General features: G+C 32.6%; 2 protein-coding genes across 2 annotated transcripts; both read left to right on the forward strand.

Moving 5' to 3' along the window:
* Positions 1 to 2: 2 nt before the first annotated feature.
* LOC132754449 (xaa-Arg dipeptidase-like) lies at positions 3 to 8046 on the forward strand. The gene is made up of 5 exons (XM_060745076.1): positions 3 to 463; positions 1012 to 1160; positions 2455 to 2597; positions 4647 to 4801; positions 6615 to 8046. The coding sequence occupies exons 1-5, from the start codon at positions 80 to 82 to the stop codon at positions 6990 to 6992; spliced, it is 1209 nt and encodes a 402-aa protein (XP_060601059.1). The 5' UTR covers positions 3 to 79; the 3' UTR covers positions 6993 to 8046.
* Positions 8047 to 13417: 5371 nt separating this feature from the next.
* LOC132754451 (ganglioside GM2 activator-like) lies at positions 13418 to 18052 on the forward strand. Its single transcript, XM_060745079.1, has 4 exons — positions 13418 to 13724; positions 15706 to 15904; positions 16377 to 16548; positions 17592 to 18052. Exons 1-4 carry the CDS (start codon positions 13643 to 13645, stop codon positions 17703 to 17705), a joined length of 567 nt encoding a protein of 188 aa, XP_060601062.1. The 5' UTR covers positions 13418 to 13642; the 3' UTR covers positions 17706 to 18052.
* Positions 18053 to 20379: the final 2327 nt, after the last annotated feature.

Here is a 20379-nt window from a genome sequence, read left to right on the forward strand (position 1 = left end):
AAGTAAAATTTTGATTGTACAAATTATCCGCACTGTCACTCCTGTCAAACTTAAAATTTAAGGAAATTCTTGATTGACAATGGATGACATCATGAATATTGTGTCAAGTACGATAGATCAAGAGAGCACTGACTTGAACCGACTAAGCCAATCAATCTGGAATCAACCAGAGCTTGGGTTTAAGGAACATTTTGCCCATACAGAATTGACAGATTTTTTGGAGAAAACTGGATTTATTGTGGAAAAGTCCTTTAAACTTGAAACGGCATTCAGAGCAACCTACACACACAATGTTGAAAAAGAGTCGGTTCCTGGTCCAAATATTGCTGTATTGTGTGAATATGATGCATTGCCAGGGATCGGACATGCATGTGGACATAACCTTATAGCAGAGCTTGGTGTAGCATCAGCACTTGCAATTAAGGCTGCAATGATTGCAAACCCAGAACAATTCCCAGGAACTGTTAGTTTAATTATCTTATCTGTTGTTAACCATTTTAAATTTCTTATGCGCACAACTTAGTTACTCGTATGCAAAATCTTGTGCACACAACTTAACTGCTTAATTATCTTGAGGGCACATCTAAGTAACTTATTCGCATGGGGTACCGATTCGCATGACATAGTACTCATGCGCACAATATAAATATAAAAAAACACATGTCACCTCTGTGCCACAGTACTATTGGCTCATTTGTCTTACCAAAAATGATTAAGTTATGATAATCTCCTGTTGATCTGTTATATATAGTAAACAGGTACTGGCTAGTTAAAGATATACTATGTACTATATATGTACTATGCTCAAATATGATATTAGAAGAAAATACTGGTTACTGCTACACTGCAGTCTCTTTGTAAATATAGAATAAACATGTTTTGACTTCACAGAGAGTAGATATGTTGTGTTAAAAATCCTTCACACTATATGAATATATAGTGTCATTAAAAAAATGATAAAATACAAGCTATAACAAAAACATTTTCTTATAATGTATAATTTATATCTAGTTGACAGTGTTAGGATGTCCAGCTGAAGAAGGGTTGTGTGGAAAGGCTGATCTGTTACGTCTAGGGGCATTTGATGGTGTTGATGTTGCTATGATGGCCCATCCCTCACAGACTACACTTGCTACACCAAACTATGTCTCAATGTCTCCGTAAGTATTTGTCACTGAGAAAACATATACATGCACTCTTATTTTAGGGACTTAACTTCCTTTTTCTTGAAAAAAAAATCCTGACTAAACTTATTTAAGCAAACTCTTAAAATGTGTCACACCCACATTCATTTTTGTGTCGCCTTGAAAAAGGGGACATATAGGGGTTACTTTTGTCGGCAGCGTTGTTGTCGGCATCCCCTTAAGCTTGTCCAGAGCATAAGTCAGTCATTATAATCGGATTGACTTCAAACTTGGTTATAATGCATGCTTCTTATAATGACCTGAAGTGCAGTGCACAAGTACCGGTACTCTGCATTTCTTATTATTTGAGTTATTGCCCTTTGTTAATTTTCATACTTTATTTTTGTACGGGCCATTTCTCTTAAAGTATAAAGGCTAGGACTTGAAACTTCATAGCATGATAGATCTCATTAAGAAGAACTGCAGTGCATAAGAACCGGTACTCTGCATTTCTTATTTTTTGACTAATTGCCCTTTGTTAATTTTCATACTTTATTTTTGTCCAGGCCTTTTCTCCTTAAGTATAAAAGCTATGGACATGAAACTTCATAGCATGATAGATCTCATTAAGAAGAAGTGCAGTGCACAAGAATCGGTACTCTGCATTTCTTATTTTTTTAGTAATTGCCCTTTGTTAATTTTCATACTTTATTTTTGTCCAGGCCATTTCTCCTTAAGTATAAAAGCTATGGACATGAAACTTCATAGGATGATAGATCTCATTAAGAAGAAGTGCAGTGCACAAGAACCAGTACTCTGCATTTCTTTTTTTTTTAGTTCTAGTTTTACAAAGATTTTGCACATAATTAAAGTATGCACTCACATTATAATTTAAAAGCATGTTTTGCACTTAGAATATTCACTGCACATTGTTTAACATATATACTGTACTAAGTTAAAGAATGCACTTCAGATAGTTATTGTATTTTTACAATAATGGCACTTAGTTAAGGTATGCACTATACATAGTTAACAATTTAAGTTAAACTATGCACTACATATAGTTATTAAAATATGAGCCGTGTCACGACAAAACCAACATAATGGGTTTTTGAACAGTATGGATCCAGACCAGCCTGCATGTCCGCGCAGTCTCATCAGAATCCATGCTGTTCGCTATCAGTTTTGCTACTTGTAATAGGGTTGGTAAGCGACCAGCATGGATCCTGATCAGACTGCGCCGATGCGCAGGCTGGTCTGGATCCATGCTGGTCGCAAACGCATTATGTTGGTTTTGTCGTGATGCGGCTCATATGTATTTCTATTACAGGTTATCTATAAAGTATTTCGGTAAAGCATCTCATGCCTCGTCGTATCCATGGGAAGGTTTGAATGCACTGGATGCTGCAGTGGCTTGTTACAACAATATATCTAACCTCAGACAACAAATGAAACCCACCTGGAGAGTTCATGGTAATAAATTGTTTAAACATTTTTAGTTAAGCTTGATTGGGAAAACAAGTTCTTGCTTATTTCAATCCTTTTAGAGTCTCCTTCCTGGAACCAACCAGTGATTGGTGTCATATAAAGAAACATAGTTGTGACCCGAGTAGGACTGAAACCCATAATCATAATGATAAAATCAAATCTATTCTTAAGTAGGATATGCCTTCAGATTTATTTTTGGAAAAGCGAGGAATGTTTTCATTACTTATCAAATTTTAAACAGAAATAAAGAAGTCTGAACTGTGCTCTGGTAAATTTAAGTGGTTTTTCTGCTGTGATCCAGAGGGTAAGCTAAATAAACACCAAGCAACAGAGAGAAGGAAAATGTGATTGTAATGAAATTATCCCCTAATACATAGAGGATATTGAATGAGTGTAAGTTCAATACTGAATTTATTGCACGAGAGGCTCGCATAATATAATTTTATTCAACGAGTGCAATATATTCAGTATTGAACTTACACGAATTTGATATTCTATATATCACATACCCAAAATAAAGACCTTTAAAGTGAAATAAGAGTCATTTTTAGCTCGACTATTCGATAAGAATAAGTAGAGCTATTGTAGTCACCCGAGCGTCGGCGTCGGCGTAACCACTTATGTTAAAGTTTTTGTAATAGTTCAAATATTTTCAAAGTCCATTGACATATGGCTTTGAAACTTTGCACACTTGTTCACCATCATTACCCCAACCTGTGAACAGGAGGAGGTAACTGTATCAAGCATTTTGACAGAATTATGCCCCTTTTTCGACTTAGAATTTACGTTAAAGTTTTTGTAATAGTTCAAATATTTTCAAAGTCCATTGACATATGGCTTTGAAACTTTGCACACTTGTTCACCATCATTACCCCAACCTGTAAACAGGAGGAGGTAACTGTATCAAGCATTTTGACAGAATTATGCCCCTTTTTCGACTTAGAATTTACGTTAAAGTTTTTGTAATAGTTCAAATATTTTCAAAGTCCATTGACCTATGGCTTTTAAACTTTGCACACTTGTTTACCATCATTACCCCAACCCGTAAACAGGAGGAGGTAACTGTATCAATCATTTTGACAGAATTATGCCCCTTTTTTTGACTTAGAATTTATGTTAAAGTTTTTGTAATACCTCAAATATTTTTAAAGTCCATTGATATATGGCTTTAAAACTTTGCACACTTGTTCACCATCATTACCCCAACCTGTGAACAGGAGGAGGTAACTCTATCAAGCATTTTGACAGAATTATGCCCCTTTTTGGACTTAGAATTTACGTTAAAGTTTTTGTAATACCTCAAATATTTTCAAAGTCCATTGACATAATGGCTTTGAAACTTTGCACACTTGTTCACCATCATTACCCCAACCTGTAAACAGGAGGAGGTAACTGTATCAAGCATTTTTTTTTACAATCAAGCACTAAGAATAGTCAAGCGTTGCTGTCCTACCGACAGCTCTTGTTCATTGACGCACCTATAGTATAACGCTAACATTTAGCGCATCTTTACACTATGTTTGTGTAACGCTAATGACGTCACGTCAAAATATATGCAAGCCCGTGCAATACCATATTTACGGAGTCGTAAAATCAGCACGGGTGTGTGATAAATGTATGTTTGACATACTTTCTTATAGCTGGGCAATTTAACATTCAACAGTGTTTTTTCATGGTATGGCAGTTATACAATTGTATGCGGAAGGAATTTCCTAACAATTTTGGTTTTTCTTTTTAAAATTATTATCTAAGAAACAGAGTTGATCTTTTTTTACTAGACTGGGAATATTCAATCAATAACCAAAATGATGAAAGGAAAATTACTAAACAACTAAATGGAGGTAAATACTCTGTATAATGGAAATACATATATGAACTATTTTAATTGAAATTGAAGCTATGATGTAGGATATATCATATATGTTTTCTTGAAGAGCAGTTAAGACATCATGAATGGATTTTGATATAGTTTAACAATTTTTGATAAAACGTTTGTTATCTATGAAATATAAAAATCTTTGTGTTATACTATAGGTGTAATCAGGAATGGTGGTGCTCAACCTAATATTATACCAGAGGAGACAGAGTTAGAATATTATCTGCGGACACCCACCGATTCAGAGATGGTCACCTTGAAACAAAAGGTGGAAGGCTGTGTACAGGGTGCTGCTTTGGCAACTGGTTGTACAGTAAGTTATAAGTTCATTTACATGTATATCTATTGCTGAGCAATAATTATTTCCCAGTGAATGGTAACAGAAAGTCCTTCCTTCCTTCCTTCCTTCCTTCCTTCCTTCCTTCCTTCCTTCCTTCTTAATCTTTCATTCCTTCCTTCCTTCCTTCTCATGCTATTCATTCTGTAAAGGATAAATGTTGTTAAATACATGTATGTTTTATTTATGTGGTTAAAAGAACATGGGTATAAACAATGGGTTTGAGTCACACAAGTGCCATTTTGTAAAATATATCCTTTTGTTAGTCTTTACACTTACACTAGGACATGAACTTTAACTCAATAAAAGCTATGTTAGTTGCAAAGTAAAATCTTCTTTAATATTTACATCTGATGGTCCCAGTTAAAATGTTTGTTTTGGATATTTTATGAGACATATATTATGTTTTTAAATTAACAATTATAAGATAAGATAAGATAAGATAATCTTTATTTAAAGTCGGTTTCATAAAAACATATAAACATTAGCTATATAAGCTATTTTCCGACAAAACTTATTATCCTATAACAATTCAAACAAACAATCTGTATAAAAGAAAATATATAAAAGTATTAAGAAGATCAATGTACATTTATGAAAGACTCTGTAAAACAGTTAAGATTTATCAGCACATATAAATATGGGTAAGAAAGCATTAAATGATTAAAAGCAAATATACATTACAATCAAACATCACATAAAATTACATCATACAAGAATTCTATTTATGTACACAACCCTAAAATCAGAAAAAGGATTAGAATTTTTTTTAAAATTTAAATTTTTAAAATAAATTAAAGTAAATGATTCAATTTTATTTTATTTAAATATAGTTGACCTAATTTCCAGTATGATGCTTGAGCACATATCAGTAGCAGCATCTGATATGTACTCAGTCATGAAAATATGGGTGTAACTAAAACATGTACAAGTATCATGATAATAGAACTTAAAATGTTGAAATGTTTGTGTAACAGATGCTGATCTGAGTTGGCCTAGATAAATTCATGGTCTAAGTTAATTACTTAATTAATTAGAACCAAAATAAAATAAAAGTAGAAATAAAAAGGTAAAAATAGACTTAAAGAAGCTATTGTCCCCTTTATGGGATATATGAAAAGCTGATCAGCAGCTGTCACATATACAAACACTAACATGCACTGACAAATGACTATACAAATATACACACAAGAAGCACATGAAAAGCATTACATGATAAAACAGGTCTTATACAGCATTACTCTATGGCAGACAGAAATACACAAAAAACAAAAGAAGAAACAAAAGAAGCATGCAGATTCATTTGATTCACATTTCAAAACTCAACAAAAAACATAACACTTAGGCACACATAGAACATTTGCATTTGAAGCCACTCCAGGTTTGGATAAGCCTCCGAAATTCACCGTAATCAGTTTCTGTTCTTAGTTCATTCGGGAGGCTATTCCAGACCTGGGTGGCCTCATAGCGAAAGCTTTTCTTACCATAAGTCTCTGTATTTACTCTAGGAACTTCAAGTGTGTTGTTATTTCTAAAAGAGTAATAAGAGGAATAATGTAATAATAATGTAAATTATCAATTTACATGTTGATGTTTCCACAGTTTTGTACAATTTATACCCTTCATATGTAATAACTGAATATAATTTCCATGAATTGTGTAATAAATCTTGATAATTATATTGCTCCTGCTTTAAACTTGTTTCAGATTTTCAATCCAACTTTTGGCATGTAACTTTTTAACTCTAAGAGTTGAAGATTAATTTAACTTTTCCTCTGCTTTTTTTCAGGTTGATTTCAAGTTTCGTGAGAAGTCCTATTCAAATCTGATATCTAACAAAACACTTGTTGATTTGTTTGAAAAAAACGGAGTGTCCATTGGTATTGAATTTGAAACCGATGAAGAAAAAAGGCGGAAATTTGGTGGCTCTACAGATATGGGAAATGTTTCACATGTGATCCCAAGCATTCACCCGAAGTTCAGCATCGGCACAACTGTTAGTAACCACTCTAAAGAATTCACTGTGGCTGCAGGAGATATGAAGGCGCAGAAGTATACTCTGGATGTTGCCAAGGCTTTAGCAATGACTGCGTTAGATGTGTACAATAAACCTGAACTGTTGGCTCAAATAAAAGCTGACTTCGAAAAAGATGTAGCTGAAACATGAACATGTTTAAATGATATAGATATTTCAAAGAAAAATTTTATATTATTTATTCTAGAAATGATGTGCATGAAAAAAAAAAGATTTACAAAGATCTGTCCGCAAAGAAGGATCTGAATTTCTGAAAGGTTAATCTGCTTCTTACTTTCAGACCTATATTATATTGTTAATGATGTAGAAGAGAGATTATTGCATTTACCTTTTTAAGCTCATCTGACATTGTCATTATTATCCTTCATTTCATTAAACATTGCAATTCTTACACTTACCTTAACGTCATCTGGCCCTTCTACTACAGTACATGTACTTACATATATGTGAAATTGCTGAAAAATGTAATGAAAATTTTTGTAAATATTTGGTTAAAAGTTACCATGTCTGATTTATATCATGAAAATATAACCAGATTTAAAACAAAAGTAAGGTGATAGTAACAATTGAATGAATAAGTTGTTTTGTTTTTCTTAATGAAATCTTTTAGCAAGCTCTTTTTAGCCACATAAAACATATTTTACAAAATGAATCATGTATCGATTGAAAAACAAGAAATTGTATCAATATATTTCATGCTTACAATATTTTGAAGCCATGTTTCATTAAACATTTGAGCCATTTCATGACAAAACCAACATAATGGGTTTGCGAACAGCATGGATCCTGATCAGACTGTGCGGATGCACAGGCTGGTCTGGATCCATGCTGGTCGCAAACGCACTATGTTGTTTTTGTCGTGACGTGGCTCATATCATTTCAAACTTTTTGAGAGGCTTATTGTATAAGTTTGTGTGTTTTGAAGATTGATTAGAATTTTAAAAGTGTTGAAGGCTTTTTAAAATAAGATTAATATCATAATTAAGCAATGCATTTTACTTTTGTTATTTTTTCAAACAAAAAAAAATTAAGAAATTAGATTATAGAGATGACTTTTAAAGATGTTATGAATTTGTATTGGGTAATTTTATTACGTTATTGATATTATTGGTTAAATTTCCACCATTTGTAATCAGGTCACTCAGCATTGTTATATTTAAACAGCTGAATAAAATATTTATGAGTATTATAAATTGACTAGTTATAGTTTTCATTTATTTATTGTTTGTTCCTAATATATAGAGTATTTCAAATCTTCTTGTCATGTTGAATTGTTGTAGATCTTTTTCAGAATTCCTTGGCATTTCCCATACCTATGTAGATTTTAAAGTTTACCTGTAAATTTAATAGAATACACTACAAATGTGTTCAAAAATGCAATATTACGAGGCAAACAGCCTAATATTTTTTGATACTGTACAGAGGTGAAGGCCTTTAACTTGTGAATATATTTTTGCCAAAATAGTATTCAGAAGTTAAAATTGTTAAATTTCGATCTTTTAAGTATTTCTCTGTCGGTCTGTCCGTCAGTAGACCACATGGTTTCCGCTGATTATCTTGAAAACTTCATATTCCACATATTGATTGGTCATAAATAGTAGATGACCCCTATATTTGGGTCACTAGTCAAAGGTCAAGGTCACAAAGGCCTTAAATGTCAGAATGGTTTCCGCTGATTATTTTGAAAATTATTCATCACAAAGTCTTCATATTTCACATACTGATTGGTCATAAATAGTAGATGACCTCTATTGATTTTGGGGTCGCTTGGTCAAAGGTCAAGGTCACAAGGGCCATAAATATCAGAACTGGTTCTGCTGATTTTCTTTAAAAAATCTTTATCACGAACTCTTCATATTTAACATATTGATTGTAACTAGTAGATGACCCCGAATGCTTTTGGGGTCTCTAGATCAAAGGCCAATGTCACAGGGGCCTTAAATGTCAGGTCATATGTTGGTCAATTTTTTTCATAACATTTATAGCATAATTCTATAAAAAAAATTATCAATAGTATGAGTCAAGGGCTAGAAAGGGGGGCATAATAATTATTGTGTCGTTTGACATTCTTGTTTTTTAGGTAATTACTGGATGAACTGTCCTGTTTTACAGAAACATTGTTATCATGGTTGCTTGGTAGCCTAACAGTGTTTTTCAAATGCATGTTCCATATTATTAGAAGTGTCTTCTTACCTTTTGAGAAGTTTCAAATTAAGTCTTTCAAATTCTACTTCCGGTCTGATCATTAGCTCACCTGAGCACAACGTGCACATGGTGAGCTATTGTGATCCCCCACCGTCTGTCGTCGTGCGTCGACAACAATTTCATTAAACAATGTCTCCTCAGAAACCAGTGACTGCACAGTAACCAAACTTTACAGGAACCTTGGGTGGTCCCCTGCCAAAGTTGTTCAAATGGTTCCGGTCTGTGGCATAAGTAGGTCATGGGGCCAGAAAAGGAGTTTAAAAAATGCATAATTAAAAAATCTTCTTCATGTATATAATAAATACTTAAAAAAATCTACATGTCTGAAGATACAAGGCTTAGAGCTTAGATATTTGGTGTATGATATTATCTACAGGTCCTCTACCAAAGTTCTTCAAATTATAGCCCTTGGGTCAAAATTGGCCCCGCCCCAGGGGGTCATAGGTTTTCCTTTTATGTATATAATAAAAACTTTAAAAAATCTTCTTGTTTGAGGGTACAAGGCTTAGATATTTGGTATGTAATATCACCTCTTATCCTCTTCCAAAGTTGTTCAAATTATAGCCCTGGGGTCAAAATTGGCCCCGCCCCAGGGGGTAATAGGTTTTCTTTATATGTATATAGTAGAAACTTAAAAAATCTTCTTGCTTGAAGGTACAAGGCTAGTTAATCAATTTTGCATAGATAGTCCATATAAACTTATTACTGATGAACTTCAGCAAAGCTTTTAATAAAGTAGACCATGAGACACCCTTTTCCAAAATACTTTGTATCAATTCTTGGGTTATCTCATGGACCAGGTCATTGTTATATTGTATCACTTAGGAGGTGGTTGTTGATTGTCAAAACTTTGGCAATCTTCCGATCTTGACCGGTGTCCTTTAAGGCATGGTCTCTCTCTATTCATTACAGTGTTTATGGTTAAAGCTAGGCTATTTGCAGACGATACAACTATTTACTTTATAAATCAACCATCAAATCATAAAAAGATGCCCAACCCTCAAGAGCTTTTTAAACTGGAAATCCTATTGGTTTATGGCGTTTAGCCCAAGTTAGTGCGAAATCCTTAGAATCAGCCCCAAGAAACAAACCGTAAGTTTCCCTTACTACTAAACTCTACAGAGAGTGCTAAACAATGATTTAACAATGAAAAAATATTTATCCTGACTCAATCGCATAAAAAATAGACGAGCTTACGTCAACTGCTGACTCAGATTTTTTTTCAAAAATGTAAAAGTTTTAAACAAAAAGGTCCGAATTACACTGCTTATGAAACCTAAGTAAAACTCCAGTTAAAATATTCTATGGTTTGGCATCCTAGAGTGAGTGAAGCTTTGTGGTAGAGGTAAGGAGCAAAGACAACGCGGTGCACGAACCTACACGTGCAAATCAAACATTGGTTATTCACCACTTTGATTTACCTTTAAAAGGCGTGATTTACCTCTAAAAGGCGTCGACAGGCCAGTTGATTTAATTGCAACCCTGCAGACAAATTTACGGACATATGGCTAAAGTCAACGTGTGTATGATTATAAAGTATTACCAATATACTGGTAAAGAATTAACTGATTCAAAACGAAACTAAAGCATAACCTTAAAGGAGCTCCACTGAGGTCTAAAAACCTTAAATAATAAAACTTGAAATTCTTACATAGGTCAAGTGAAGCACTTAAAATGGGAAAAGCCCGATTAGACACGCTGCAACGCTTTTCATTTTTAGGTCATTTTTGGACAATAGAAATGAGAATTCCTGAAAAGGGAATGACGGAATCCTCTTAAAATTTACACAAATGTTATTTGTCCAGACCTATATTAAATGGTACTCAAATCTCGAAAAAAATCAGCCCTGTTGTGTTACAAAAAAAACTTAAGTGGAGTCCCTTTAATTAACATTGAAAATTCAAACATGCAAGTGTTTGATACAAGTTTGTTTCTAAGTAAATATACTACCATATATACTTAAGGACGCAAATGGGGCACATAAAGGAGGAAATTCTTTGACGGTATATACATGTATTTCCATGTATAATTCTTTGAATGGCATGTATATATAATTTTTTGACGGTATATACATGTACAGTCAGCTAATCATAGCTTAGTCGGTTAGAGCGCGAGACTTGAATACTCGACATTGTTAATAGGTTCGATTCTCGGGCTGGCCAACTAATATTACCAAGCAGCATTTAGGATAAGACTTTAAATCGAGGTCCCGTATATAAGTGCTTAAACACTTAACACTCTAAAGAAACAGGAGAAGTTTCTGGAATTGGGACATCTTTCTGTATCCTGCAGTATCCTCCCAATTCTAAAATGATTATCTTCTGGAGGACTCGCCAATATAAATGTTTATAAGATAATTATTTGTAACAAACTGGTCAGCCAATGCAATTCGAGAAATTAATTTCTTTAAAGTGCTACTTGTCATATTTTGCTTACATATACACTGGATGCTGGCTGTTTTACCAGAAAAACAAACAAGGAAACACTTCAAATAAGTTGATGTTTTTAAGTAAGAGTACTTCTTGAAAATATTAAAAGTTACATTTCCTTCTAAGAAAAGAAAAGGATGTATACGATAATGAATTTCGTATAGACTTTCATGTAAATAGCTGATGTAAAAATTAATTTCACCTAAACATAAACTTGAATAAAGTGTATGTAGTACACGAATGTAATAAGATACCACTTTTTAAAATGCTCTCATGTACTTTAAAGTATTTTGGTTTCTATTTAGTTTAACATCGAATAAACTCTGCTATTTTCAAAGCATTTACATGTTGGGCATTTAACTGCAGGGGTGTACAGAAGAACGACTAGGGATATATAGAGAAAATTGTTGGTTTTTTTTGTGGGTTTTTTATGTATAGTTAGTTATACATGAATTATTTTATAATTGTAGTTATTAAATAACTATACGTTATTAGTCCTATAAAAAGCACCTGCCACGCTCAATAACACGATGGCCTGCCTTAAAACAGGACCGAAGGCCTCGGACTAATACGACTGCCATCGGACAAATAACCGGGCCAATATCAAATCACTTATTTATTAACATATATAATCAGAAACAGAGCTAACGTTCAACCAACCACAAAAGCAATTAGGTATTTTGTATATTTTTCAAGTGATAAATTTTATCATAAATACTTAATTTATAAGACTGTATTGATTTCTAAAAAACCTAACCTGTTCGCTACAAAGTAATTCATGGTAAGAGAAAAAGCCCCAAACTAGATATAACCAAGAAATATCTGCCCGTCTAAACTCATTTAGAGCAACTGGTCAATAACTTTTACAAACATATAGGAAAAAGTATTCACTGTATCTTGATATAATGCCAAAAAGAACAACAAAAGACACACGCACGCACGCACGCACGCACACACACATACACACACATTTAAAATCACTTTTGTAAAGGTTAGAGTGCTTTTCCACTAATTGAAAATAGAAATATGCTAATTGTAGAATATTGAACACAGTGAGTGATATTGTTTGATTTGTAATTCAAGTTATATTATAGAGGATGAATACCAGTGTTTTTGGTACTTGTAATGTTTATTATGATATACGTAAAAGAAATAATAATAGTAGTGATATTAATAGTATTAATTTATTATTATTATTATTATTATTATTTTTATTATTATATTGACCTATCGTTTATAAATCTGTTGAACTAATGCAGAGAAACAGCAACATTAAACTTTAATTATGAAAATACATACAAATAATTTACTATGTTATATCATCAAAGGCGCCCTTTAATGTTTAACTTTTACAGTAATCTTAAAAAAGAGGTATGATTAACTTATATAATACGCACTGAAAAGTTTTTCTTTGAACACTTGTCTTCAAACTAGACATACTTGTATTTCACTCTTTAACAAGAAAAGACACAAAGCTGTTATTGTTGTATTTCCCAATTATAAACAACGTCTGTACTTGAAAGCTTAGTAAATTGATAATGAATAAGTACTTTGGAAAGACTGTATGAAGCTTCCGCAGTAGGCGGCCATGCATTACTAAGAAAATGCATTAAACATTGCATCATCAGTGTTTTATAACTTTGTGCTAGAAATTAAGCGAGTGTAGTTATCTAATACACGTATAAAAACTCATGTATGTATCTGAATAGAGGAGCGTAGTAAAGTACATAATAATATGATATGTACGAAAATGAACTTCGACTTTCAAAGCCATGCTTGACACAGTAATTTACTTATAAGTCAAGTGTTCTGTTTACGTTACAAGTTTTTTTGTTGTTTTTTGTTTTCGTTTTTTTTTTTTTGCTTTTTTCTTTGGCCTTTTTTTGTATGTGTGTGTGTGGGTTTTTTTCTTTCGGAAAATAAATCAGTACATTTTGATATGAACAGGAATTACAAATTCAAGCGTTTGTCAGATGTAACAAAATGATCAATTGATCAGTGTCAAAAGTGGTCAGCATCATTTAACTATTTTGATACTTTGCCAAATATAGTACACATATAATTGGCAAACAATTGGTTTTTATACATAGACAGTTGCTAACTCTGACAGTGTTCCTACAACCTTTATAGAAGTGAGTGCAGAAAAAAATGTTACTTATAAAAACATTGTTAGTGGTTTACTTGTCTAGAATTATCGTGGCTTATACACCTTTCAGCCTCACAGATTGCGGTAAGTATTCTTTCAAATATTTATTTTTCTATCTATCTATTCAATTGATTATATGATTATATATTTAATTGATTAATTGATTAATGAATTGATTGTTTGTTTGATTGTTTGATTGATTGATTGACGAACGGACGCACGCACGCACGGACTGATTTATTAATTAATTAATTAATTAATTTATTTATTTATATTTACTATTACAAATAATTTCTTTTCAAATGCCTTATTTTGTATTTTATAGTTAGAATATATCTGTACAGAACGATCACTTACGAGATCCTTTCATCTTTAACCGACTGACTTATTTCTACTTGTTCTATATTCCGTATATTGATTTAAAAAAAAAAAAAACATTTCAAAATACTTCGCGGTGTCATTTCTGTACATATTTCCGTCCTATTTCTCATAAATGACGTAAAATGTAGAGGTGAAATTTCAAAGAAAAACAAAATAGTTGTTTCTTATATTTAGTATGAAATTGGTCTTCCATTTTCTGTTTGAAAGACCCTCGCATGGACCATACCGTATCGAATATGAATAGATTTAGATTCATGAGTACTATAAAACAATTTGAATGCCGTATTTTCTTACATGAATCCCATGGTAGTATTCTGTTTTTTAGCTTTAATGCACTAAAATAGCCTTGACTACCAATTTTAGAACCGCGAAACTCATCTTACACTTAGTCCAACTGTTTGTACTTTGCAGTGAGATTTTGTTGGGCAATATCTCCCCTCGAACAAGCGAGATTCTGACCCAGAACAAACATATCTCAGAATCTAGGTTTGGCGCGTCAATATATTTTGACAACACTAACACTTAGAAGTGCTACAATGTCCTTTATTACTGTTTTAGTTCTGTAAATATTATTGTAGTATTATTTACTTAGGCTAAGAAGAACTGAACTATCCTATTTTATCGTTTTAGTTATCTTGTGACATTTTGCTTACTTATAGGCTAAGAAGTACTAAAATATCCTTTATTTAAGTTTTTAGTTACGCACAACCCATGATTATTGGCTTGCAGCCACGGCTGCAAGCCCATTTGTTTTGGAAAACTTGTTCCGGTTAGGTGGTTTCCTGCTTACATTTGTTAGTGCATGATTGAACGAGAAACCAACTGCAATCGTGCCAATCGCAACTTTTTGGCCCTTTCCGTCACTCTTCGGTTTAATGATTATAGCCGATGTAGTTCCGTTTGCAATCGTGACAATTAGGGCGATTCCGTCATACTGCGGAATCAGACGAGGTAATATTACGGAAATCTAAGCTATTTTAGTTACTTCGGTAATCCCAGTTTGTTTATATAAATAGGATTCCTTTTTTCACTTGATTTATCGGTTTAAACCGTAATAAATTATAAACGAAATTGTTACGTTTCAATTCTTTTTCAAGACGCAAAAGTTAGTTTCTTTTATAATTGTTTTTGTCTGTATTAGTTTTGTATGTTAATTGACATATATACCTTATACAATAGAGGATGGTTACGTCTCCAAAGGGTGGTCTTGCTTACCAAATCACAGAGAATATTAGTGCATGATCGAGTTATATTTAGATCTAATGAACGCAGTGAGGTAATCTAAAAATAGCCCATGCATATCATTAACCTTACCGTATCTGTGGTTGTGTAACATAGTTGATACATGCTTATTAATTGGTACCACGTAACGAAGTATTTTAGTGCATTTACTTGTCCATAAAGATGCTATATAAATGAAATTAGCAACTGCCAAAACGAATGATTTCTCTTGAAATGAAATGTTCACAATTGTTTCCTTTTCAGTATGATAGAATAGTTAGTATTTTTATGATTGATTATTTTCTTTACAAGTTTTATACAATAGAGAATAGATTTCAAATTGTTTTGACAAAAAAATATTCGTTTTTACAAAAAAAAAACAACTAAAGAAACACTTTATGAAGGCACAACTGTGCAACCCTTTCCTTTTAAAAGGAAACTTTATTTAGTGTTCTGATTACAGCTGAGAATAGACTGGTGACACTAACAGGGCGTCTCACACAGCACCCAATCGAATTTCCAGGAGATATTCGGGTGACAGCTAGAGTTGATATAAATAGACCACTCACTGCCACTGGACATCTGAGGTTGGACGCTGAAATCCAAAAATGGATCGTATTTGACTACTTTACACTACCGTGCATTTCAAACGTTGGTAGTTGGTATGTTACTTGTTTTTACCTATTTGTTAATTAGTATGATTTATTTTAGAATACGGACCCAATTCAGTCAAAACCACGTGTTTTTGATGCCTTTTGATACAATCTTTTATAAATTTGTATTTCATATTTCAAGAGTTATACTTTAAAAGTTTACATTTTATGCTTTTAGAAAAAAACGTTTGAGAATGAGTATTAATTATTCTATCTATTGTAACTTCATCAACGATGAATGAAAAAAAAACAACTTTTTGATACCTAGTGTATAACACATTGTTCCGACATTTTCATACAAAATGCACAAAATTCGTATTTAATAGAATCATATAGTACATACAAACTATATTTTATAATAAATTCTCAATTATTTTCAATATGAAAAAACCAGGGCTCATTTTTATACGAATATCATTGTTTTGAATCTTTCAGCGAAATGTTTTCTGCGATAACCTCTTTTTATCTCTTTTTACTACAGTTCATATGACCTATGTGACCTCCTTTCATGGTTTGAAGATCGTGGTTGTCCATGGCAATTAGAAGAAAGCAATTTTCCATGCACGTGTCCGTTTTCAAACGGTACATACACCCTTGACCCTCATCCATTCTCCGTGCCGACATTGAATAGCGTTTGGCAATGGATAGCATATGTAAGTTCCAAATATGGAGGAAAATACAAGTACATGTACATGTATTTAAATAAAATGATATGAGCCGCGTCACGACAAAACCAACATAATGGGTTTGCGACCAGCATGGATCCAGACCAGCCTGCGCATCCGCGCAGTCTGATCAGGATCCATTCTGTTCGCTATCAGTTTCTCTACTTGTAATAGGGTTTGTAAGCGAACAGCATGGATCCTGATCAGACTGCGCGGATGCGCAGGCTGGTCTGGATCCATGCTGGTCGCAAACCCATTATGTTGGTTTTGTCGTGACGCGGCTCATATTATTATTATATTGCTGTGAATAAGTGGGGTTAACATGCGTCTGTTTTTTGTTGTATCTGATCCGGTAATCCTGTCGGACAATTGCCGTAAATGAAACTGTCAAAACGAACTTTTTCTCACAGTATCGACTTTCGATTTCGACATGTTTTGTTTCGTTATTCTTTTTTTTTAATGTTTATACTGTGAATTTTTACAAATTTAAAAGTTGTTAACACTTTAGCAGTAATATAAATCACTCGAATGTAATAACCTTTTTCTGTTCTGAAATTAACAATAATATTATTATGTATTTACAAAATCGAGCCATTGAGGGTGTTCAAAATGATATTTTAAAAATGAAGATTTTTAAATATTTGCTTGAGCGAAAGAAAAATAAACATGAAATAGATTTCGAATGAAAATCAAAAACTTGATCCACATGTGATGATGTTTAACATATTCAAAGCTAAGAAACCATTTTTTTCTTTTGGAAGGAAAAATCAATGACTGACACTAACAGCAAAAATCCAAAGTAACTAATTCTGTTCTTAATTTGATTGTAGTGGATCGTTTGGCAGATTGTTACAAGTTTCTGTGCGGTACCCGCGTCTGGGAGAGTACTTTGACACCTTGACGGCTTGCAACCAAAACAAATATTGATTTTCATATATTTAAACATTTCGTTTCGGACATGCTCTCCTGAATTCATACAATTTGGAAGCTGTAATTAATTTTGTTTCTTATCTTTATATTTATCATTTAAGGGCGATTTTCGTGTGACTGGCAGCCTAATTGATGAGAATACGTCAGAGGTGGTTTCTTGTTACGTCTTAGAGTTTTCCGTTCAGAGAGCACCAATCAGGTGGCCTTGGTGGTAGGACAGCATATTCCGGTGCCGTGTTAACAACTGTGGCTGTAATTATGTGGCACTCATTTTGACACTTTTAGATACGGTGTAATTGATATTTAGTTAAAGTCTTGTCTGTGTGTTAGACACTGTGTTTTCTTTGAAATTGAAATGAATATGTATAAACATAAAAAGAAATGTTAATTTGTTATTTTAAATAATATGTTAAAACAAGATATTTTGTTAAAAGTTATTTTGTTGCAGCAGAAAATATAGTTTAAAAAATAGTTATTTCACTGCACCTGATATGTTTTGTACAGTTTAGAAAAATACGTTATAAGATATTTTCTACACGTAATAGAATTTGTATTACATTTATTAGATTCTTTCATTATTTATTCTTAAGAAAACCCCAAAGATGATTATAATAAGATTTGGCATACATATATGCCAATCGTTTTAAAATTAAGAATATATAGGCCTTACAGATAGGCTTATTATCTTTAACACCATAGCCTTAATATTTACCAAAAACAGGCACAATATTACAAATGTGACCGACTTTTTGATCGCCTTTTAGAAATGTTTTGTGATGTACTTCTAGCCTTTATATATTTACATATGATGCTTTTTTCGTTCAGTAATGGAGATTGATATTTTGATATAGTATTAATTTTAATATAGTCACAAATTCTTTTTAATTTATTGTTTATTTATCACATTGTTAAAAATTATTACGTTAATGTACATTAATATTTTGGTTATGTACAATAACATTTTATTTTTTGATATGCACAGTAATGTATTGTTTATGTACAATAACATATTATTTTTATTTATTTATAGTTAAAGTAACGTATTGTTTATTTCTTAAACAGTAACGTAAACTAAAGTTTTCGCGGCGTTTATCAATATAAACATGCATTCGTAAATAGTAGGCATAGTTTTCACAATCATTTTCTTATAGCGACCAGTGTAACAAGGACCAAGATTTATTGTCAACTAGAATAACAAAATAAACATAACGGAGTCGACAGAATATAGACCGACTCGGAGGTATACGTGCCAAAGACAGATTAATTATCTTACTTCTACAATATAGTCTAAATATACTTTTGGAATTCAACCAATTGTCTATTGCTTGGACCGACGTGACTTCCTTTTTGCTCATTTTATTCAATTAATAGTCAACACCAGGTGTGGAAAAGATAACGTTTTATTTGGAGTCATCTAAAAGTATTCTATAGCACAAGGTCGCCTTTCATGTTACAGTTCAACTTTCTAGTTAAAATTCTACATGGTTTTCTTAAACTAAGCGCAAGAGCCTGTAATTGAGATCATTCTTACAAAGTGCTTTGCGAACTACATGAACTAGAAATAAGGTTACATATTTGAGTTAGAATCTGCTGTGACTTCATATACTCACTTGCGAAAGAAAGTGCGTACTTTGTTACTTGGACATTCTGTTTTCGTATATCATAATTTGCAAAAATGTATTAACCGTATAATGATTTACTTTGTATTGAAAGTTGTCAGTATTGTGGCTTCATGTAAATAGCTGAAGGGCGAAAAGTAAAAGTTGCAGAATTGTGACTTTTTAACGTTTAATTTGTCTAATATCGTGAATAGAAAATCAGTATCTGCTGCGCCCATCTCGTAAATGGACCAACAAAAGTATTTAAGACTACATGGAACACTCATAACGTCATATGAACACTGTGTGTCTGTATATTTAATGAAAAATAGTATCAAGCTTATACTTGGGGTCCTGACAAAAGCTTAATGTCAAAGACGCTTTTGTCCGTGACACTATAAAAGCTAAATATGGTCATTATTATGGATCGAACTTAAAACCAGATAAGAACGGTCGTTTTAAGTGTGTCAATCTATATCGTTATAGTTCGGGGCTACAAGAAAAAAGATCTGGGCTAGAGTATAGGAAAAATGAATAAAAACAAATTTTGTAGAAATATCGCAAATCTATGAATGAAACAACATTGAAACTGAAGATGTAGAACTATGGAACGCCATAGCTGCCTCATGTTATTATATTTCTTTTTATCTTGCCTAGAAAGCGTCTTATTATGTTAAATATAAGCGTTATAATGCCATTGTAATTTGTCGACTTGTCTAAACATTGCCTTATTATGTGTAACAGTAGTCTTATTTCTTTAAAATGTGATGTTGACTTGTCATAACATTGTTTAATTATTTCAAACAGTAGTGTTATCATGTCAAAATATCGTTTTGGCTTGTCTGAAAAGTGTCATATTATGTCAACTAGTCGCGCTATTTGGTCAAATTGTGGAGCTCTTTTGTCAAATGACTGTCTGATCATTTGAAACGGTAGTGTTCTCTTCTCGAAATACGGTATTGACTTGTAAAAGCACAGCTTATTTTATCAAACTGCCATGTTATTTTGTCAAAATACGGTGTTGAAATGCCTTTACATTGTCTTATTGGGTCAAACAACTACATGTATGTTTATTTGCCAACGTTCACTACTGAATTGTCTTTTTATATCAAATATTCGAATAATATTGCCGAAATAGGGTGTTTACTTGGCTAAATCATGCCTTATTATGATAATCTGTATGCTATTTTGTCAAAAAGCGGTTTTGACTGGTTAAAACTCAGTCTTATAAAGTCAAAAAATTGCGGTATCTTGTCGAAATGTGGAAATGACTTGTCTAAACTCTTTCTTA

Source organism: Ruditapes philippinarum, unplaced genomic scaffold, assembly GCF_026571515.1.
Source record: "Ruditapes philippinarum isolate M1 unplaced genomic scaffold, ASM2657151v2 ctg1338_1_1_1_1, whole genome shotgun sequence".
Lineage (NCBI taxonomy): Eukaryota > Metazoa > Mollusca > Bivalvia > Venerida > Veneridae > Ruditapes > Ruditapes philippinarum.